A 20,707-nucleotide genomic window follows, 5' to 3' on the forward strand; every position below is an offset into this window, starting at 1 on the left:
TAGAGTTTTGATTCATATTAATAAGGATTTTTTGTGTGAGTATGTATGAAGATTAAAACACAAGCTGATGTCACATGTGAGTAGTTCAGTACTGGTAGTATTCCATTGCTCTAAAGCAGAGGTGGGCAAACTACGGCCCGTGGGACCCTCCTGCCTGGCCCCTGAGCTCCTGGCCCGGGAGGCTCACCTCCGGCCCCTCGCCCGCTGTGCCCCCTCCCTCGCAGCCTCAGCTCACTGTGCCGCTGGCGCAATGCTGTGGGCGGTGAGCTCCTGGGTCAGTGCAGCTGCAGAGCGCGGCCTGACCCGGTGCTCTGTGCTGCGCGGTGGCGTGGCTGGCTCCAGCCGGGCAGCGCGGCTGTAGTGCCGCCAGCCACTGGTGCTCCAGGCGGCGTGGTAAGGGGACAGGGAGCAGGGGGTGGTGGTCGGGGGCAGGGGTGTGGATAGGGGGTGGGGAATGGGGGGGTTGAATGGGAGCAGGGGTCCCTGGGGGGGCAGTCAGGAAGGAGAGGTTGGATGGGGTGGCGGGGGGCAGTCAGGGGCAGGGGTTCCAGGGGTGGTCAGGGGACAGTGAGTTGGGGGGGGGAAGGAGGGAGTGGATGGGGCAGGGGTCCCGGGGGGGCTGACAGGGAACAGCGGGGTAGGATGGGGCAGGAGTCAGGCACAGCCTCCCGAACCGGCCCTCCATACAATTTCCAAAACCCGATGCAGCCCTCAGGCCAAAAAGTTTGCCCGCCTCTGCTCTAAAGGGCTGCAGAAGTGGTGATGTGTGTGGGAAAGTGGGGTAAAGAACCTTTTCTCTTGGCAACACTTATTCTGCTTCAGGAGTGGCTTATGCTCTTTACCGGCCAAAATCCAAGTCCATCATTTCTGTAATATGAATGAGTATTTAGTACTCCAGCTTAAGTGCCAACTGAGTGCTTGTGCTGTAAAATGCACAAGTAGCAGACTGTCCCATGGAATTTACCATCTAAATAGGTTCTAGTTATTTCTGAATTAAGGCATGGTTATTCCATCTATTATTTAGTATGTAGACTTAACTGATACTGAAACCAACCTCATGGATTCGTACTGTCACTGTATCAGAAGCAGGATAATTAAATCCACAATTAGTAAATCTTGTTGATTTTAGCTATTATAAAAGTTGATCAATTAGATTTACTTAAAGGAATCCAGAGAAGGTTGAAAATCTGAGCTGACATTCTGACCTTTGACTCTTCCTTTTTTGCCTTGTCCTTTGGGGTATTTAATATTTTGTTATGCTTCTCTCACATTCATGTCCTAGAATGAGAAGTATTTGTTTGAAAAGGTCCCTACCACAAAAGGCTTACAAATAGGGCAATGTATAGATTATGAATTGGGGCAGTAGGTATGTGATGCATCCAGAAGCAGTGACTGAGCAGCCCAGTTCAGTGTGTTTTGTTAATCCATTATTTTTGCTTAGTGTGTGTTCTGAATATTTCGTATTTGATTTCTTAATTAACCGTTAACAAAAAAGTGTGTGCTTAAAACAAAAAATAAAGATGTAGTCTGACTTTCTCAATGCAACTAACTTGTTATAGGTGGGGGTACAGATTTTTACGAAAAGGCCTTTGGAGGAACAAGGGAAAAACAGCTTTAATCCAGATAATGTCATGAACTGCCTTAACAAGTACCCCAAGTCACTTGTTAAATATCTGGAGTACCTAGTCTTGGATAGAAAAATAAAGGTAAGCTCTTCAGAAATACCAGAAGAAAAGTTTGATTCAGTGTGCTAACTGGGATACCTCAATTACACTTTTTATGAAGCCCTTCTTGGCAAATTTGTACAGTGTGTTTCAAGTTTACCCAGAAGGCAGAGAAAGAGAGGAGGATCTTATGGCTAGAGTGTAACCATGGGAATAAGGAGATCTGGCTTCCATTCCCAGTTCTGCAACATTGGGCTTCAGTAATATTGTGCAGGTTACTTAACCTCTCTGACACTTTCTCCATCTCTGGACAATGTATGCTTTCCTGCCTCATCGGTGAGGCTTAAATCATTTATGGGGAGTACTTTGAAATCTTCAGATGGAAGGAACTATAGAAGTGCCATCTATTACTAAGGCTAAGACTTTGTCACAGATATTTTTAGAAGTCAGGGACAGGTCACTGGCAATAAAGAAAAATTAACGGAAGCCTGTGACCTGTCCCGGACTTCTACTAAAAATATCCGTGACAAAATGGGGATCGGGGGCCTCCCAGCACCTGTGGGGCCTCGGAGCTCCAGGGTTCCCCTCCCCCCATGGCTCAGAGTTGTAGGGGCCTGGCCAGGAGCTGTGGGATCCCCTGCCCGCAGCAGCAAGGAGCCCGTCGGTGCCTGCAGCAGCAAGGAGCTCAGAGGTTCGCCCACCGCCCATGATGGCGAGGAGCTCCAGGGGTCCGTCTGCCGCGGGCAACAGCCAGACCCTGCAGCTTCCAGCTGCATGTGGGCTGAGGTCACAGGGGTCTTTTAATTCACGGATTCCATGACTTCTGAGACCTCTGTGACTAAATCGTAGCCTTATTTATTACTTATATGACGCTATTCGTGTGCATAGTGCAGTAGACATGAAGAATGGTGAATAAACAGATATGTTTCCTGCTGCAGAGAGTTCATTACTTTAATAAGCAACATACAGACCAGACTGGAGGGAAAGTTGTCTCCTAAGATTTATTTTTTTAAAAATCTTAATTGCAGTTAGAACACGTCCACCAGTGGAAGCTGTATTGTGGACAGGTTTAAGTGTTTTTACCACAAGAGTTAAACATCATGATGCTAAACACACCTGAGCTGGCCTGAGCTTGTGTGTGCTTCCGCCAGTAGACTTGCAACCAGAGGGAATTAAAGATCTAAAAAATTCTACTGTTGGCAAGGTCATAAAAAAAACATCAGTTGAGCAATAATTGCTAATCTTGTTACACTTTGGTGTTACTTTTAACTTCACAATTTCAATATTTCAGAGGCAAGCTTGTTCTTCAATCCCTACGTAAAGAGCTGGAGGAACATAACTTCATAGAATTAAGTCATTTAGCACCCTTGTAAGATCACAGAGCACTTTAGAAATTGCATATACAGGAATTGTTTACACAGCACTGACATCCAACAGCCCTCAGATTGGAACGCAATAGCCTTTTATCAGTACACAGCAGCACTATACAACAGATCTTAAAAGTGAAGCAAAACCTCCTGAGGCAGGTAAATGGTGTTACACTGAGACACAGAGAAAAAGCAATTTGATTTGACCTAGATAAAGCAAAGCAATGATAGTGGGGGCGGGGGACCAGGACTTTTGGTGCCCAATTGCCCAACATGAACTGTTAACAAAACTTTGCATTCTTGGGATAAGTTGGTAGTTTCCTCTTCCCATCATTCACTAAAATCTTGCAGTCGAGGCAGCCCTGACTATGCTAATGAGCATACTTGTTTCCATGAAGCAATGGCATTCAACTGATGTCCTGAATATTTCTAGGTAAACCACTGTCACCAGATTACGGACTCTATTATGTGACACAGTTTGAGATAATGCACGGGTATGCTATTAGAAGAAACCATTTGAACTACTTATATACTCTGGGTTCTAAATTAATTATTGCCACTCAGTCCTAAGAGTCATTGTGGACCACTTCAGTGAAAACCTTTTCTCAGTAATGGTGGTTCAAAAATATCAGACTTAAGTTTTGCTAAGTAGGATAAGTGAGTAATGCTGAAAACATTATGCCATTATATAAACTTTGGCATACCCTCAGATTAAGTATTTTATCCGATTCTAGTGGCCTTATCTCAAAAAGTATATAATAGAAATAGAAAAGGTCTAGAGAACAGACTTAAATTAAACTAATTAGATTAAAACTATTCAGTTACAGAGGAGGGAGATATAAAAGGATGTGACAGAAGGATATGTTAAAACTATTATCAAAAAGGTCAGGTGCTCTTTTTCATACTTTCATAGTACTAGACGAAGGGTTTCCCAATGAAATTGGAAGGCAGCAAAAATAAAACGGATAAAGGGAATTTTTTTTATACACCACCACTCACCTGTGGAGCTCATTGTTGCAAGATACCATTGAGGCCAAGACCTCAATAGGAGTAAAATAAGGATTTGACGTTTTATATAACGAATATCTGCTGTAATATTAGGATACATATAAGGGATATAGACTCTGGTCCATTAGAGCAGAAACTAACAACCATCAGATAGTATACAGGACTAGAAGAATCATTGACTGAAGGGACAAAAGGCTTCAGAACTTACTAAAATCTTCTGGAGAGCACAGTCTATAAGATTAAAAAATGGTTCAATTTATTGGACAATATTTACTGTACGTGTCGTCGTATTTACACTAAATATCCTGTAAAGACTAATCACTGTTTAATTTGGGGTGGGTGTGTTGTCTGTCTTGTAATGCATTTTGTATGTATTGAATTAATCTTGTCCTTTATGCCTGCAGAAGGAAAAGTATCATACCCACTTAGCTGTGTTGTATTTGGAGACAGTGCTGAAACTAAAGTCTGTGACCACAGACAATTGTGTGGAATTGACTGAAACACAGACTAAGCTACGCAGTCTTCTTCAGAAATCTGACTTTTATAGAATTCATTTTATTTTAGGTAAGATCAGTACTTTTACCCTGTTATAAATGAAAGACAGTATTCTCCTTTGACAGCTTATACTGAGACCAGGGTAGGTATGGAGATGGAAAAGGTCTGAGGCATACTGTAGGGAGGGAAACTTTTAATTGCCTTTATCTGTGCTATACCTGTTACATGGAGAAAGCATTGTGATTTCCAGTGCCATCAAACTGACTATGCTCATGAACCTACAACAAAAATAGAATATTTGAGCTCAGTCTTCTTACCAATACACTGAACTGGCTGTTACTGTTTTAATAGTAACTGAAATTACATACCCTAGTCACTCCTTCTCAACCTGAGCAAGCTCTTTTTATGTTGCACCATATGAGTACCTGGCATTTAGCAGACAAATATGACGGTGCCAGTCATTGAAGATGTTAATGTGTAGGTTAAAGCCTAAGCAAGGGTAAAGGTAGTAATGTATAAACTATCCCCTTTAAAATCTTACATTTCAGAGCAAAGAGCTGCTAACTTTTTGCAATACCTAAAATTGGAAGCACTGAATTGCTATTTCAGAATTTTACACAAACATGGAATAAATTGGTAGTGAACTAAAGGTAGGCTTACTCAGGGGTGGTGGTTCGAAATGCACACTAGTGTTTTCCCAACTGAAAATAAAGCAGCATATTTTGAAAGGAAATTACTTGTGTTCCCATTAAATTTCTGAAGTTGTGCTGCACCTACTTACTGTAAATACATTTGCTGAAAATTAAGATTTCCTTCCTTTACAGGAGATTTATAGATGGATTAAATTATCGCCCTTCTCTGCCAGGTGTTAACACTTAATGTTTTGGCAGCTGCAACATAGTTCTGGGATTAGAATTTGTATGGTCTCTTTCATAAAAGGTTTCAGAGTAGCAGCTGTGTTAGTCTGTATCCACAAAAAGAAAAGGAGGACTTGTGGCACCTTAGAGACTAACCAATTTATTTGAGCATAAGCTTTCGTGAGCTACAGCTCACATCATCGGATGCTTTCAGTGGAAAATACAGTGGGGAGATTTATATACACAGAGAACATGAAACAGTGGGTGTTACCATACACACTGTAATGAGAGTGATCTGGTAAGGTGAGCTATTCCCAGCAGGGGTGGGGGCGGGACCTTTTGTAGTGATAATCAAGGTGGGTCATTTCCAGCAGTTGACAAGAGCAGTCTGAGGAGCGGGGGGGCGGGGGGGGGGGAATAAACATGGGGAAATAGTTTTACTTTGTGTAATGACCCATCCACTCCCAGTCTTTATTCAAGCCTAAGTTAATTGTATCCAGTTTGCAAATTAATTCCAATTCAGCAGTCTCTCCTTGGAGTCTGTTTTTGAAGTTTTTTTTTTGTTGAAGAATTGCCACTTTTAGGTCTGTAATCGAGTGACCAAATTGATTGAAGTGTTCTCCGACTGGTTTTTGAATGTTATAATTCTTGATACTCACCAGCAATCACATACCACACAACAGAACCACTAACCCAGGAACTTATCCTTGCAACAAAGCCCGTTGCCAACTGTGCCCACATATCTATTCAGGGCACACCATCATAGGGCCTAATCACATCAGCCACACTATCAGAGGCTCGTTCACCTGCACATCTACCAATGTGATATATGCCATCATGTGCCAGCAATGCCCCTCTGCCATGTACATTGGTCAAACTGGACAGTCTCTACGTAAAAGAATAAATGGACACAAATCAGACGTCAAGAATTATAACATTCAAAAACCGGTCAGAGAACACTTCAATCAATTTGGTCACTCGATTACAGACCTAAAAGTGGCAATTCTTCAACAAAAAAACTTCAGAAACAGACTCAAGGAGAGACTGCTGAATTGGAATTAATTTGCAAACTGTATACAATTAACTTAGGCTTGAATAAAGACTGGGAGTGGATGGGTCATTACACATAGTAAAACTATTTCCTCATGTTTATTTCCCCCATCCCCGACATTCTTGTCAACTGCTGGAAATGGCCCACCTTGATTATCACTACAAAAGGTCCCTCCCCCCAGCCCCCACCACTGCTGGGAATAGCTCACCTTACCTGATCACTCTTGTTACAGTGTGTATGGTAACACCCATTGTTTCATGTTCTGTGTGTATATAAATCTCTCCACTGTATTTTCCACTGCATGCATCTGATGAAGTGAGCTATAGCTCACAAAAGCTTATGCTCAGATAAATTTGTTAGTCTCTAAGGTGCCACAAGTACTCCTTTTTCTTTTTTCATAAAAGGGACATTTGCTCAACATACTGTTTTCTTTTTGGACTTGAAAGATTCCAGAATTTGAAGGGAGGCTGAGAAATGTACTGACTACTTTTGTTTTTCATAGTTCACAATATGGGCTGAGGTGCACTGAGCCCACAAGGTAGATTTATAGAAAATATACTTTTTTTCAGATAAAGTACATGGAATGACACTGCCTTTTGTCACCTAGATAGCAGTATTTTGCAGTTTTTTTCCCTTAAGTTTTGATTTCTTCTGGGGTGGCAAATAATGGCCTTTATTGAACAGAGCACGGTCTTACATTGATTCTCGTTTGGCAGATAAAATCAAGGGGACGGATCTTCATATGGAAAGGGCAATACTATATGGGAAATTGGAAGAACATGACAAAGCTTTGCATATCCTAGTCCACGAATCAAAGGACTTTTCTGCTGCTGAAGATTACTGCATATGGAGCTCTGAGAGTAAAGACCTACCATACAGGCAAAGGCTTTTCCACATGTTGCTCTCAGTGTATCTAAATCCAGGCTCTTCGGACTGTGAACTGGTCATGGCTGCTGTAGATCTCTTGAATAATCATGCTGCTGAATTTGATGCAGCCCGTGTCTTACAGCTTGTGCCTGACAGCTGGTCAGTACAGCTCCTCTCCCCATTCCTGACTGGAGCAATGAGGGAAAGCATTCATACAAAAAGAATGACTCAAATTACACTTGGGTTAGCAAAAGCTGAAAACTTAATCTATAAACATGACAAGGTGGGTGTATTGCTTTCTTTGTTATAATTCAAATACGTGGATTTTTTTTATATTTTTCTATAAACTAAGCTAGTTGATTCCTGAGGGAAGAAATCCTTCCCTTAGTTCTCTTCAGTTATCCAAAATTATTTTTTCCTCTGGCTGTACCTCCAGTTCTCAGGACCGTTCTGATAACTGCCCAACTCTACCCAGTGTTAAATTTCAAAACATTGTGACAAAAACAATTTCATTTTCCCTTTAAAAGGGGATGGTGTTGGGCCTGGGTAGATTAGTGGCTAGCTTAGTGTACTTTGTTTAGGTTGCAAGTGAAAGAATTGGGTGTTCCCAGACTAATGCATGTATTGTGCACATCTTACCACATTTTGTGTTTAGTTTCATGATTAGCATGCTCTCCTTGAGAAACTCAGAACTGTAATCAGGATTGAGATGTATTGGACAGAGTTGCGTGGTAACATTTGCACAGCACTCATCCCAACTCAAACCTACTGGATCACTTCTGTAAGCACAATGTTCACTTGAGAAACCACCTTCCGTCCCTGCTTAGTTATATTACTTAATGCTTCCAGCGTGCTCTTGTGTCCATTTAATTGAGATAGTTAACAAATTGACCTACAGAATTTGACTGAGAGAAGAATCTAATACATCTCCAGGGAAACTGAGTAACATACACTTGCAAATCTTGCTATACATTCCACATAGTTACTTGGGAAGCTTCGGGATTTGAATCAAGTGCAATTTTAAAAAAAAAAATAGTATTAGGAGGAAACATGGAATAGTTACAACAAACTGCTGTTAATATGCAAAATTAGTCTATCTTAATTTAAGTAATCCATGTAATTGGGCTTTATAAATCCCAATCAAGTGACCCATATCTATTCACTCAGTACAGTTCAGCTAATGTAGCTGTAATGTAAAAAGTTTTAATGGACACGGTTGTCTTATAAACAACCTGATTTGTTATGTTTGTTCTACTTCCCTTCCTTATTTGCAGTGTTACTGGATTCATGTTTTTTCTCCTATTTATAGGTTAAACTAAAAGGAAGCCCAATTATTCTTTCGGACAAAAAGCTCTGCCAGGTGTGCCAAAGTCCTTTCTGTGAGCCTGCGTTTGTGAGATACCCAAATGGTGGTATGGTTCACACCCATTGCGCTGCAAACAGACTCATGAATCCTAACATGACCCATCACAGTCAGACTTGAAATAAGTTCCAGGTTCCACTAGTTTCCATGACTTACTCCTTGGAAAACGTGCTGGATAAAGAGCAAAGTGCAGCTACATTAACAATAAATCAAGATGAAGAGATTATCCTGGGGCTAATGGGAAGATTTCAATAAATGTGAAATATGGCCACTTATCTGCTGATCTTTATGAATGTAGACAGCAAAGAAAATATTAACTATCAGAAATAGAGACATGCAAGAATAGGCTCTTCTGTGTATAGTTATAAAAAAAAAAAATCTACCTTCTGAAAGAAAATAAGCCTTTTCTTCACAGAAAGGATGGCTACGGGGGCAGACTAATGTTTTTTAAGGAAACTTAAATTTGCACTGAATGTGTTGCTTATAAACATGGTGTGGCGGGGAGAGACCCTTTTATTCAGGAGTCAGATTTTGTCTGTCTCTAGAACGCTTTATGAAGAGATTATACAGTGTTGTAGCCATGTAGAGAAGAGACTGGCATGATGCAGCTTATTTTCAAGAAAAAAATGCATATCGATTGTTAGCTGCAGCATGTCCTCATTTCTGCTGAAATCTGTTCCACAGGATCACATTATGAACTTGTTCTGTGCTCTACAAATTGTTGGCTTTTGATGCACTTTGTCCCTCTTCCGCCCCCCCCACCCCCACCCCCACCCCCAGTTCTGCTGTATTGTTGTCATAAAACAAATTTAAGTACTGGCCTGTTGCTAGTTTCTACTGTTTTGCTGTGTATAAAGTAATAAACTCAGTGGAAACTGATGGCCTCATACAGTCACACATCTGTATTTGAAAAACCCAGTTGTAATGAAGCTGTCTGATACAGTTTAGTGAGACCCTAGTCACTTTTTTGTTGGGGAAAGAGACTTTAATAATTTTCAATATGGACTTATTTATTAATATGCAAATATACTGTAAATACAGTTGAATAAATTGGTCTTATTCTTGAATGTCCATGGAGGATAACATGTAACCAGTGATGTCAGAGTATGGGTTACATTATAAATGTCTGCTGTAATATAACTTTATGACAGCAAGCAGAGACTTCAGTGGGACTCCTTGCAATAGTAAGGGTCAGTGCTTTCGGATCCCTGTGTGAGATCTAGGACCTAGACGGAAAGGGGAGGAGAGGTCGTGAAGAAGTCAGTAATGAGACCCTCAGGTGCTAGTGAATTTGGTATGATTTAGTAAATGCTCTCTAAATTCTGAAGTGTTCTGTTAAAGAGACAAGGTGGGTGAGGCAACATCTTTCATTGGACCAATGGGAGAGACAAGTGTTCGAGCTTCTACAGAGCTCTTCTTCAGGTAATGCTTTTTCTATCATAATTTCAAAAATAACATTTACTGATCCTGTGAACTCTTCAAGATACTGTTTAACCAAATTTCGAGAGGAGCCTGAGAGTTGAAGGAGGCAACTTCACTCTACGTAAGAGGATTATGTATAAACGTTTTTAAAACTTTAATTCTTTAAGCCAAAGAAGAAATCTAGCTGTAATAAGTATAATAGATTCTTGAATGATACATGGTTGAAATAGTTGGTATGACTCCTCTAAATTTTCAGATTGAGTCAGTTGGGATTTTTCAGCACAAAGTGTATCTGCACAATGTCTAGGGCCCTACCAAATTCACGGCCATGAAAAATGTCACCAACCGTGAAATCTGGTCTCCCCCAATGAAATTTGGTCTTTTTTGTGCTTTCACTCTATACTATACAGATTTCATGGAGGAGACCAGTGTTTCTCAAACTGGGGGTCCTGACACAAAAGGCAGTTGCAGGGGGGTCGCAAGGTTACTTTAGGGGGGATTGTGGTATTGCCACTCTTACTTCTGCGCTGCCTTCAGAGCTGGGTGACGGGAGAGCATTGGCCAGGCCCAGGTCTGAAGGCAGTGTCCCGCCAGCAGCAGTGCAGAAGTACGAGTGGCAATACCATCCCAGGCCATCCTTACTCTGTGCTGCTACTGGTAGTGGCTCTGCCTTCTGGGCTGGGCTCCCAGCCAGCAGCCGCTGCTCTCCAGCTGCCCAGCTGGGAAGGGAGTGCCACTGCCAGCACCAGTGCAGATGTAAGGGTAGCAGTACTGCAACCTTTACATAACTACTTTTTTGAATGGGGTATCATAAATCAATATGGTCCAAAACACAGATAAATTAATAAAATAAGTTCAGAGGTTGGTAATGTAGACAAAATATTGTTGGAAAAAAATAAACCAAAACGATGTAACTCGAGGAGTACTGACGTGAGGAAATCACAAAAAGTGTTAACTTCTTTAAAGATTTGAATATAGACATTTTTTGATGTGGGCAATAGCATGGAGTTTGTAAGAAATGCTTTATATATCCTATTGGAAAACAGGTGATATACAAAAATATCAGCTGCAGTACACTAATTTTGTTTTCATAAAGATGTCTCACTAATAAAAGGAAATATAATATTTCTTTTTTTTAAGTAAGGTTACTGTCCAGGCAGAATGTCAAATCCAGATGTTTCACACTCCGTTTCAAGAAGTGGCGCCCTGGGGATTTATAATACCTGGCTATGGGCAAATTCATGGTAGAACACCTTAACTAAGTTTACATGTGAATAAGACCAAATATTAGTTTTTGTTAACATATTTAATGTTATCTAAACACAACCTGTAATTCATCTAAAACAATTTAAAATCCAGCTATTGCGCACATGCAAGGCAAATGTTAAAGGGTATACAAAAATGGATAGTGTAGAATAACATAATCTAACCTGAACTGGAAGGATAATGGGCAAAAAAGATGCTTAAGGTTTTAATTTAAGTGTAATCTTGGAGGGTGGGGTAGGGGACAATATATTGCTGCTTGAATTTCAACTTCTATATCATTTACTGCTTTCAGTGTATTAACTACAGCTGTGCACATTTTGAGTACAATTCTAAAATTTAGAGAAACACCTTTCTTTGACAGGAAGCCTGTTGGAAAAATTAAGCAGTATAAATTAATTTGTCTCAAAACAACTCAGTTATGTGCAAAAAATAAATTAGCAGGTTTGTTAGACTACTGCCTCTGGCACAAAGACCATAATTAAACTTCTAATTCTAGAGAAATTTGCAAGGCATTTGTTTCAAAACCTCTTCAGTTACAGCATCAGATTCTGCAACTTTTCTATTTCTGCTATTGTTGTCCACTTTGAGAATTTACCTCCAATTAAATTCAAAGTTTGTAGAAATCAGTACATTAATGCAGCATCACTAAACTGTGTATAACCTATGTTTGGAAACTTGCTAGAATTTCCAAATGAAAGTGATCCAAAGATAAATCCAGGTTCCACAGAGGACAGTGAAAACATGGCTGACTACACTCTTCAATGACTCTGCTTAAAGAGTGACTTTCCCAGAAGTAGTTTTGGAGTAATCTGGTGAGGTTGAAAACGCTTTATGATTTGACTGTCAGCCTCGCTGGCCATCCTTTTAAGATCTTTGAAGCAAAATGTCAGAGAGAAGCTGCAGAAAGATGCTGACCTACGTGTGTGTGTGTGTGCTTGTCCATGACTAACCTTTCTCTCATTTCAGAGTAGCAGCCGTGTTAGTCTGTATTCGCAAAAAGAAAAGGAGGACTTGTGGCACCTTAGAGACTAACCAATTTATTTGAGCATAAGCTTTTGTGAGCTACAACTCACTTCATCACGAAAGCTTGTGCTCAAATAAATTTGTTAGTCTCTAAGGTGCCACAAGTACTCCTGTTCTTTCTCTCATTGTTTCTGCCTTTTACCTGTTTTTAACCCTGTCTAATACCAATAGCAGCAGCACTGATTTCAGTGTGGAGTGTCTCCTGCTAACCATCTATATTCAGGGACGGTTGGAACGTCTCTGTTTTTAGCTAGTAGGACTTCTATCATAAAGAACATGTTGGGTCTTTGTTTACTGCCTCCGGGAGGGATTCATTAGAGATGGTTGGTGTCAGCAGCCCTGCTGACGACTGAGATAAGAAATGACACCAGCTATGATTTGGAAGTCCCATTTTTCTGGTTTATTCTTGCCTTTGAGACACTATTCGCTCTGTGTGTGTGCTTTCACATCAGCTGTCTTGCACTATCTCTGCCACTTTTCTTATTCTAGCAGTTCATTCAATCATTGCTGGTTCTGGAGTCAGTTCAAAGCACTTCTGTCTTCAAGAGCAAGCCTCTCTAGTATATCACATCTTTGGTAAGCTTCCCAATCAAAATTTCAGCATAGAATATAAAACGCAGCATTGTAACAATGATACTATTCAACACTACTACAGGAGTTGAATCTTCTTTCCATCCTGTGTTGTCCGTACAATTTCAGATTCATATGATAGCTGTTATCAACATGAAACAAACTTCTCCGGTTGAGTTTCGTTTTTGCTTCAGCACCCAGCTCATAGCTTTCTGTACTGCCTGCTACTCGCACATAATGAAACCTCACTGAGGGCTTGTTTCCACTACTGGTGAGATCGATGCTGTGGCGATTGATCCACCGGGGGTTGATTTAATGGGTCTAGTGAAGACCCGCTAAATCGACCGCCAATTGTTCTCTGACTCCGGTACTGGACTGGAAGGAGAAGAGTAAGGGGAGTCAATGGGAGAGTTTCTTAGGTAAGTAGATCTAAGCTATGTCGACTAGAGTTACGCTACTAATGTAACTCAAATTGCGTAGCTTAGATCAACTTTTCCCTGTAGTGTAGACCTGCCCTGAATGTTGGCCTAGAATTTCAGGTAACTCAGTTAGGGAGGCTCTCCTTTAGTCACCTAGTTTGACTAGTGTGTTCACATTTGTTCTGGTGAGATAGGATAACTTTTCTCTGCTCCCCCCAAAAAACCTGACTGTCGTCTTGTCCTGATTTACTGTCTGCTTTCCTCCCTATCTGAAGCAAAAAGGAGGGGGAAAATAACTGATAAAACAAAAACTGCACTTCAGAATCCAGTGTTCTGTTCAAATTAGAGGCTAGAAACAGCAGTGAACAGTCCAAATTATGCATGTAAAGGATTTCAATCAGTTGTCCTCCTTAATCTGTCAAATTGTCATGCAACTTGACTGTACTACAAGAGTATTCTTGATAAATTCCATATCCATGTGTTTGAGACAGTTACTTTTATGTACTGTATGTAACAGTTTGATTTGAGATTTTTATGCTCTTTGAAGTCTCTCTCTCTCTCTCTCTCTCTCTCCAAAACTTTATTTTGTGGGGGGGGTTTATGCCACATTTCACTAAGGGCTTGTTTATACAGCAAGTTACTGCTCTGCAACTCAGCCCTGGTCTACACTACAAACTTATATTGGTATAACTGTGTTGCTCATGGGTGTGGAAATCCACAACCTTGAGCGACAGTTATACCAACTGAACTCCTGGTGTAGACAGCGCTATGTCAACAGGAGGACTTCTCCTATCCATATACCTATCGCTTCTTGGGGAGGTGGAGTACCTACACTGCTGGGAGAAGCTTTCCCATCGGCATAGGTAGCATCTTCGCTGAACAACTATAGACAAGGCCTCAAAATGTGACACTACAGCCCAACAGCTTGCCATGTGTTCACATCCCATGTGGTCACTGCTACAGCACACTGAAAGTTCTGGATTGTAGCCATAAGAGCTTTAGATGCATCCTCAGCCATGCTTCTGTTGGGTTCATTAAAATATCAGTTTTCATTATGCATCAGTATTATGAGACTGGTATCTTTGATCATACCGGGATGGGAATATATGCATATAAGCAGTTTAATATCTTCATTATACATTCTTATATGAAAGCTTAACTCTGAACCAAGGCTCAGACTTTACAACAAAATGTTTTATCAGTTTTTCTGTATGTTTCTTACCATGAGTAATTATTTAAAAAGCTGTTACTGATAGTTTTCATTGTTCTCTACAGTAATACAATCACTCATTCATTCCCAGTTAACTTTAGTCTGATTGTTCTATAGTTACATTGTCATTTTTTACATTAAAATTACACTAGCAATAATGAGTTAATTCATGTCACCTGTTCTATTACCTATGAATTACTAATGCAGACTGTTTCCTTGGTGTAGAACATTGTCTGAAGTGTAAGCTATTAGCTTTTATGTCCTCTGAACACAGATTATGAAATGTGCTGCTATTTGCAAAGGAAGAAAGGCTAGCTATTTGCTGCAAAGTTAATGGCTAATTACACAACTAAAAGTACCCCTGGATTAAGCTTGCTACGAGGGCAACCTTCACACTTACTGTCTGCTATTCTGACTTCTTGCTCGGTATGTCAGTGAACATATCCAGCAGTATGTGGAATGTACAAATGTAAACATGTTGATTTTAATAAATTATTTTAATTACTTTCTGTAACTTACTTTCTAGAGGGATATGTGCCTTGGTGTGGGACTGCTAAATGAAGGGAATATACGCATGAGTGAAGTGTTGGCTTATTGGTAGCCAGAGGTGAAAGTAAGCCAGTACCCCCCGGTAAGGCGTACCGGTAAGAGCCGGTGTGCTGTACCAGGACCGGCTTTTCCAGAGGGCAATTTAAAGCCCTGGGGTAGCTGCGGCGGGGCTCTGGCGGGGATTTAAAGGGCCCCGGAGCTCCAGCCGCTGTTACTGCCCTGGGGCCCTTTAAATCCCTGCCTGAGCCCTGCTGCCTGATCCCTGGGGTAGCAGCGGCGGGGCTCTGGCAGGGATTTAAAGTGCCCCGGAGCCCTTTAAATCCCTGCCTGAGCCCTGCTGCCCAAGCCCTGGGGTAGTGGGGGCAGGGCTCCGGAGTGGATTTAAAAGGCTGGGGCAGTAGCGGCTGCTGGACCCCGGGGCCCTTTAAATCCCTGACAGAGCCCAGCTGTTGCTACCCCAGGGCTCGGGAAGCAGGGCTCAGGTGGGGATTTAAAGGGCTCGGGGCTCCGGCAGCCACTACCACAGCGGAGCCCCAGGCCCTTTTAAAGCTCTGCCAGAGACCCAGGGTAGCAGTGGCAGTCGGGAGCCTCCCGGGCTCCTCAGGGATTTAAAGGGCCCGGGGCTCTGCTATAGTAGCAGCAGCTGGAGCCTTGGGGTTCCCAGCTGCCTCTGCAGCTGGTAGCTAGGGGGTGATTTAAAGGGCCCTGGGCTCCCAGATGCCACTACTGCAGCTGGAGCCTGGCCCTTTAAATCAAGATTTAAAGGGCCCAGGGATTTAAGGCCCTGCCTCTTCCGGTTAAGGCTACACCTCTTCCGGTTGGGGGCCACGCCCCCTGCTCAGGACTCCGGCGTACTGCTAAGTCCTCTAACTTACTTTCACCCCTGTTGGTAACTCAATTGTGCGTCTTGAGAGAGGTGGTCAAATGAAATAGTAAAAATTTTGAACAAGTCCTGGATACATTGGTTTCCTTTTTCCTGAACACTAGGCAATTTGGGGATTTTTTGCCAGGGGAAGGGGAGTTTTTGTCACTTACCATGCTTCCTCCCTTCCTATCCCCTGACTGAGTTTATGGCGATTCAATAGAAGTAGTTGCTGAGCATTCCAGATTTGGCAATTCTAATGGCCTTCCTCTGGTGCTATATGACTGGCCATATTATCCCTGATTTGACTAGTTAAGTAGATCTACAGAGGAGATGAACTTTGTGGAGCGACTTTGAAATACATTAGACTAACAGTGGGGGCAAAAGGTGTAGGTGGTATTTTAAGAGGATCACTGCGGGTGACTAGGGACCATATTGTAAACTCTGCCACCATTTTCCACAGCTGAGGGTCATTGAAGCCAATATCTCACTCCTGAGAGTAAACAAGGATGCCAGGGTGCATGTCCTACATATGTGCGGCTTCAGAGTGGGTCCCTATGCTGCTCACCTGTGTGCCACGTTGGTCCCTGCATATACGGGAATGCTCCCTACAACGGGGAAGGAACAAAGCAGCTCTGCCAAGGAACCTTTGGCATAGGATGGGCGAGTACCTCCAGTAAAGTTTCCTACAGATCTCTCTGGAGGATTCCTGTGAAATCTCACTGTGCATTAACACACACACACCCTGCTCCTCCGCACTGCTTAGCTGCAGAGGGGAATGTGAAGCACATGCAACCACAGCTAGTCTTGTACATTTCTATCCCTTCACCCACTTCTAGAACATACAAAGCAAAGAAGGGTTCTACCTCATATAACCGAGCAGCATCAACTGGTGGGACTGGCTAGACGCCTTTGAAGTGGAGAAGAGGTCCTGACGCGCTGTGCCACTGGACAACCCTGCTGTGTGCTCCACATCGTCCTCCAACTTGACCTCTTCATCCATGATTTTGTCCTCAGGATTAATTCCGATGTCCGCTGTCTCCAGCCCCACCAAAGTATTTGCAGGGCTCTTGGCAGTGGAGGTAGGGTCGCTGCTGAGGATGGTGTCCAGCTCCTTATAGAAGCAGCAGGTCTTCGGTGCAGCACCAGAGCGACTGTTTGATTCCCTTGCCTTCTGGTATGCCTGCCTCAGCTCCTTTATCTTCGTATGGCACTGATGTGTGTCCCGTTCATAGCCCTTATCCAGCCTGCCACAAGAAATCTGACTGTAGGTATCAAAATTCCTACAGCTGGAGGGGAGCTGGGACTGCCCAGCCTCTTCTCCCCACAGTGCCAGCAGATCCAACAACTCTGGTGTGCTCCAAGCGGGAGAGCGTTTGCTCCCTGGAGCTGCCATGGTCAGCTGGGAAGGTGAGATGTGAGCTGGCCATGCCAAGCAAACAGGAAGTGGTCTTTCAAAAATTCCCGAGCCTTTAAAGTGGGAGGGATGGATGCCTCTGTATCCGGGTGCAGGGTATCGAAGTTTGAACTGCTGACCAGAGCAGTCAGGATGGGCATTGTTGGACTCCTCATGGAGCTATTTACAGCGACATAACCAAGTACAGTGTCTACACTGACATGTAGTCGATATAACTTTGCTGCAAAAAGTTCTATGCCTCTCGTCTAGGTGGCTTTTTGTCAGCAGAAGGAGGATTGTAGTGTGTACACCTCCACTGTCTTGTCAATGAAAGCTGACTTCTGTTGACAAAACTCTAGTGTAGACAAGGCCTATCTTTTTAAAAGCAGATTTAAACTAAATCAGGACAACTTCCTTCTGTAGACAAGGCCTTAAATACTCAACACAATTGTCATAAGTTGCAAATCCATGTTGAAGGTTTCCTGGGGCAAGGCACAAAAAAGAAATACAGGAAAATTGACAGCTGCAACTACGTTAAATCATGATCATTGGTGAAATATATTTTGAGGCTATTTTAGACTCTCATGAGAGACTGACCTCGTCCATTGAAAAATGAGGAATAAAAAAAACTTTGAAGGGTGAGAGCTAAATCAGGGGCTTCTTTACCCTTTCTCACAACAAAAGAACAAGGGACCACTCAAGGCACCAAGGCTAAAACTGATTTAGAAAAAGGATTTCCTTTTTGTGTACTGAACATTTGAAACTCACTGCCTCAAGGTATCTTAGAGAATCTTATTAGAATTCAGAAAAGATTGGGCCTCTAAATGGATGGGAACATTCATGGTTACATTAGATAGGTTGGTTTAAGTTCTGAAGTACAAGCTCACATCCCTTCCAATTTTTATCCTATGTTGGTTTAGGGCATGTTAGAGAGATGAGATGTTTAGACTATGTACAAGCTATTCAGAGTTGTGCCCCACTTTATGGCTTCTTTATCTCTTCCTCTGCAGCTCTGCTACTGGCTGTTGTCAGAGGCAAGATACCAGACTAAATGGACCACTTGTCTGATCTGGTGTGGTAATGCCTATGTTCATGATCACTGGCCTCTGCTTTTGTTAGCTTAAGAATGTTGGACAATGGAGCCCAATAAGACTGACTATATATTTACCCATTGAAGGTGTAGGATTTAGTCCTTTAACTGTACTGGATGCTAGAATTCATTGCTTTGCTATATGTATGCCATCTGACACCTTAAATATAATAAGTTTAAACTTCTCAATGAATAAAATGATCCTTGGTTGTATTTACAAAGGGAAAACAATGTAGAACATTACACTATATTAAGTAATAGCCAGAGTGCTGTCCAGTTTTGTTTCCTTTAATGCAAAAAGCTGAAATTGAAAAAGATAGGAGTGGTAGGAATTGCATAGTAGATTTCAAAGCTGGTACAATTTATTTAACAAACAAATCCAGAAGCTATCAATTAAAGGGTATTGTAAAAACTCATCACTCATTATTCTGCTCTTGACTAGGAGAACATTAAAGAGCAGCACATTAAGGAACCATTAAGTGTCTTTACATAATGTCACTAAAATAATAAACTGAAAATGTAAAAGGAATGGACAATCTTGACCATAATAGTAGCATCTTATGCAATCCTTAGCTCTTGAAGTATAAGGAAGAGAGTTCTCCCCAGTGTTCATTGTACAGGTTGCTAGGTGCATTTTAACATTTCTCTGAAGCATCAGATATACTTACCTCTGCCACTCAAAATGGGGTGTAGCAAATCCTATCTTTATAAGAGAAAAAGGCAGAGTGTGTAGTGTAGGAAGAAGAAAAATATAGGAAAGGTAAGAGTTACTTTTAACAGAATCAGTCCTTTATGCAAATTACTTGCTTTATTAACTTCAACTCAAAATCAAAAGTGGAGAGGAAAAGCAGGTAAGAAGGGGACAGGCTCAGAGAAAGTGGGGCAAATTGCTGTGTCTGTTCCATTTTTTTTCCCTCAGCAGTCAGTCCTTCAGAAATCTGCAGCTATTTCCTTAAAAAGGAGTCCTTCACATAGCCGCAGTCATCCCCATAAAGAGTCCTAGGTGCACCAAAGCTGTGATCCAACGAAAGCTCAGGGCTCTCAGCCGAGCCCCAGCAAATGATCTTGTTAAAACTCAGTGCTTAGTCTGCAGTGCTGAGAATCCAGGCCCTCCAAAATGCAGAACAAGATAACCTTCCATTCCCCTTCTGGGGGCACTAGCTGTAGGCTTTCCTGCCCAATGTTTGGAGGTGAAAGGGACTATTGCAGCCTAAAGTGAATTGTTTTTCCCTGGTGCTGTCCGATTAGGGGTGTCAGTCCATAAATGAACACAAGGGTGTTTACAGATGGGAAAAGTAGTAAAAATAAAACTAGCATTTGTCACCCAACCATATTGGTGTTACTTTTTTTCCCCCCTTCCCGCAGCAGCTGGCCACTGCAGCATCTGGAGGTGGGTCGATTGGAGGAGTCATTTTTGTCTCATGGATGTTTAAACACTTCCAGGAGGCAATGGCAGTATTGCTCCAAACTTTTCTAGTCAGCAGCGTTGATCTTAATTTTCACTGCATCATTTGCTTTGTATACCACTGTCCTCCCTGGGAAGTTTCCCCATGCCTCGAACACAAGTTCCAAACTCACACCACCAGAGGAGCAGGATCACGACACCCAAGCCAGCAAAAACAACACACAGGAGTACATCATCTCCAAGGACTTCCAGCATTTACATGGTTACTAATCTAAAACACAAAGCAAAACAAACCTTGCCCCTCACTGTATAGTGGGAGGTATTATTAGACATTTCAGCTAAATTTATATTCTACTTAGACCCATGTGGGTTTGAGTTTGTCTCTCCCCCCCCCCCCCTTTTTCCCCAGGAGGGGCCTCTTGACCTTTTAACTGCTTTGAGCACCCAGTTGAGGCTCAGCAAATTCATCAGCCCTGATTTGCTTAGGGCTTGCGGGGGTTGGCATATGACAGTTAATTTTGCCAGTAAGTACATATTTAACTGGGGAATGGGCAGTTTTCAATTACACAGGACAATTTCACCAGCTATTCTCAATGCTGCAAAGCCCAAACTCGTGCCAAAACCACCTTTCCACAGGAGTGAATTCCATCTCTACCTCAGAATCTTGGAGGCATAAGCCATGGGGTGGAGGCCCACGCCATGGTTCTGACTCAGCACAACCCACCTACTCCTGTCTGTAGTTGCCAATTGCAGCACAAATGACTTTCTCACCCTTAGATATGCAAGGGCAGGGGCTTAGGCTTGCTTTAACTGGACCCTGGCT

The 20,707-nt window shown here is 42.2% G+C and overlaps 1 protein-coding gene across 2 annotated transcripts in view; it reads left to right on the forward strand.

Annotated features, from left to right (window-relative positions):
• TGFBRAP1 (transforming growth factor beta receptor associated protein 1) overlaps positions 1–9,435 on the forward strand; it is a 60,229-nt gene extending 50,794 nt beyond the window's left edge. For both annotated transcript variants that reach the window (XM_074964610.1, XM_074964618.1), the window contains exons 9-12: positions 1,560–1,706; positions 4,444–4,603; positions 7,159–7,592; positions 8,619–9,435. In XM_074964610.1, coding sequence (XP_074820711.1) covers positions 1,560–1,706; positions 4,444–4,603; positions 7,159–7,592; positions 8,619–8,792 — 915 coding nt within the window. In that variant the 3' untranslated portion in view covers positions 8,793–9,435. The remainder of the gene's footprint in view (positions 1–1,559; positions 1,707–4,443; positions 4,604–7,158; positions 7,593–8,618) is intronic.
• Positions 9,436–20,707: the final 11,272 nt, after the last annotated feature.

Source organism: Natator depressus, chromosome 1 (assembly GCF_965152275.1).
Source record: "Natator depressus isolate rNatDep1 chromosome 1, rNatDep2.hap1, whole genome shotgun sequence".
NCBI classification, from domain to species: Eukaryota; Metazoa; Chordata; order Testudines; family Cheloniidae; genus Natator; species Natator depressus.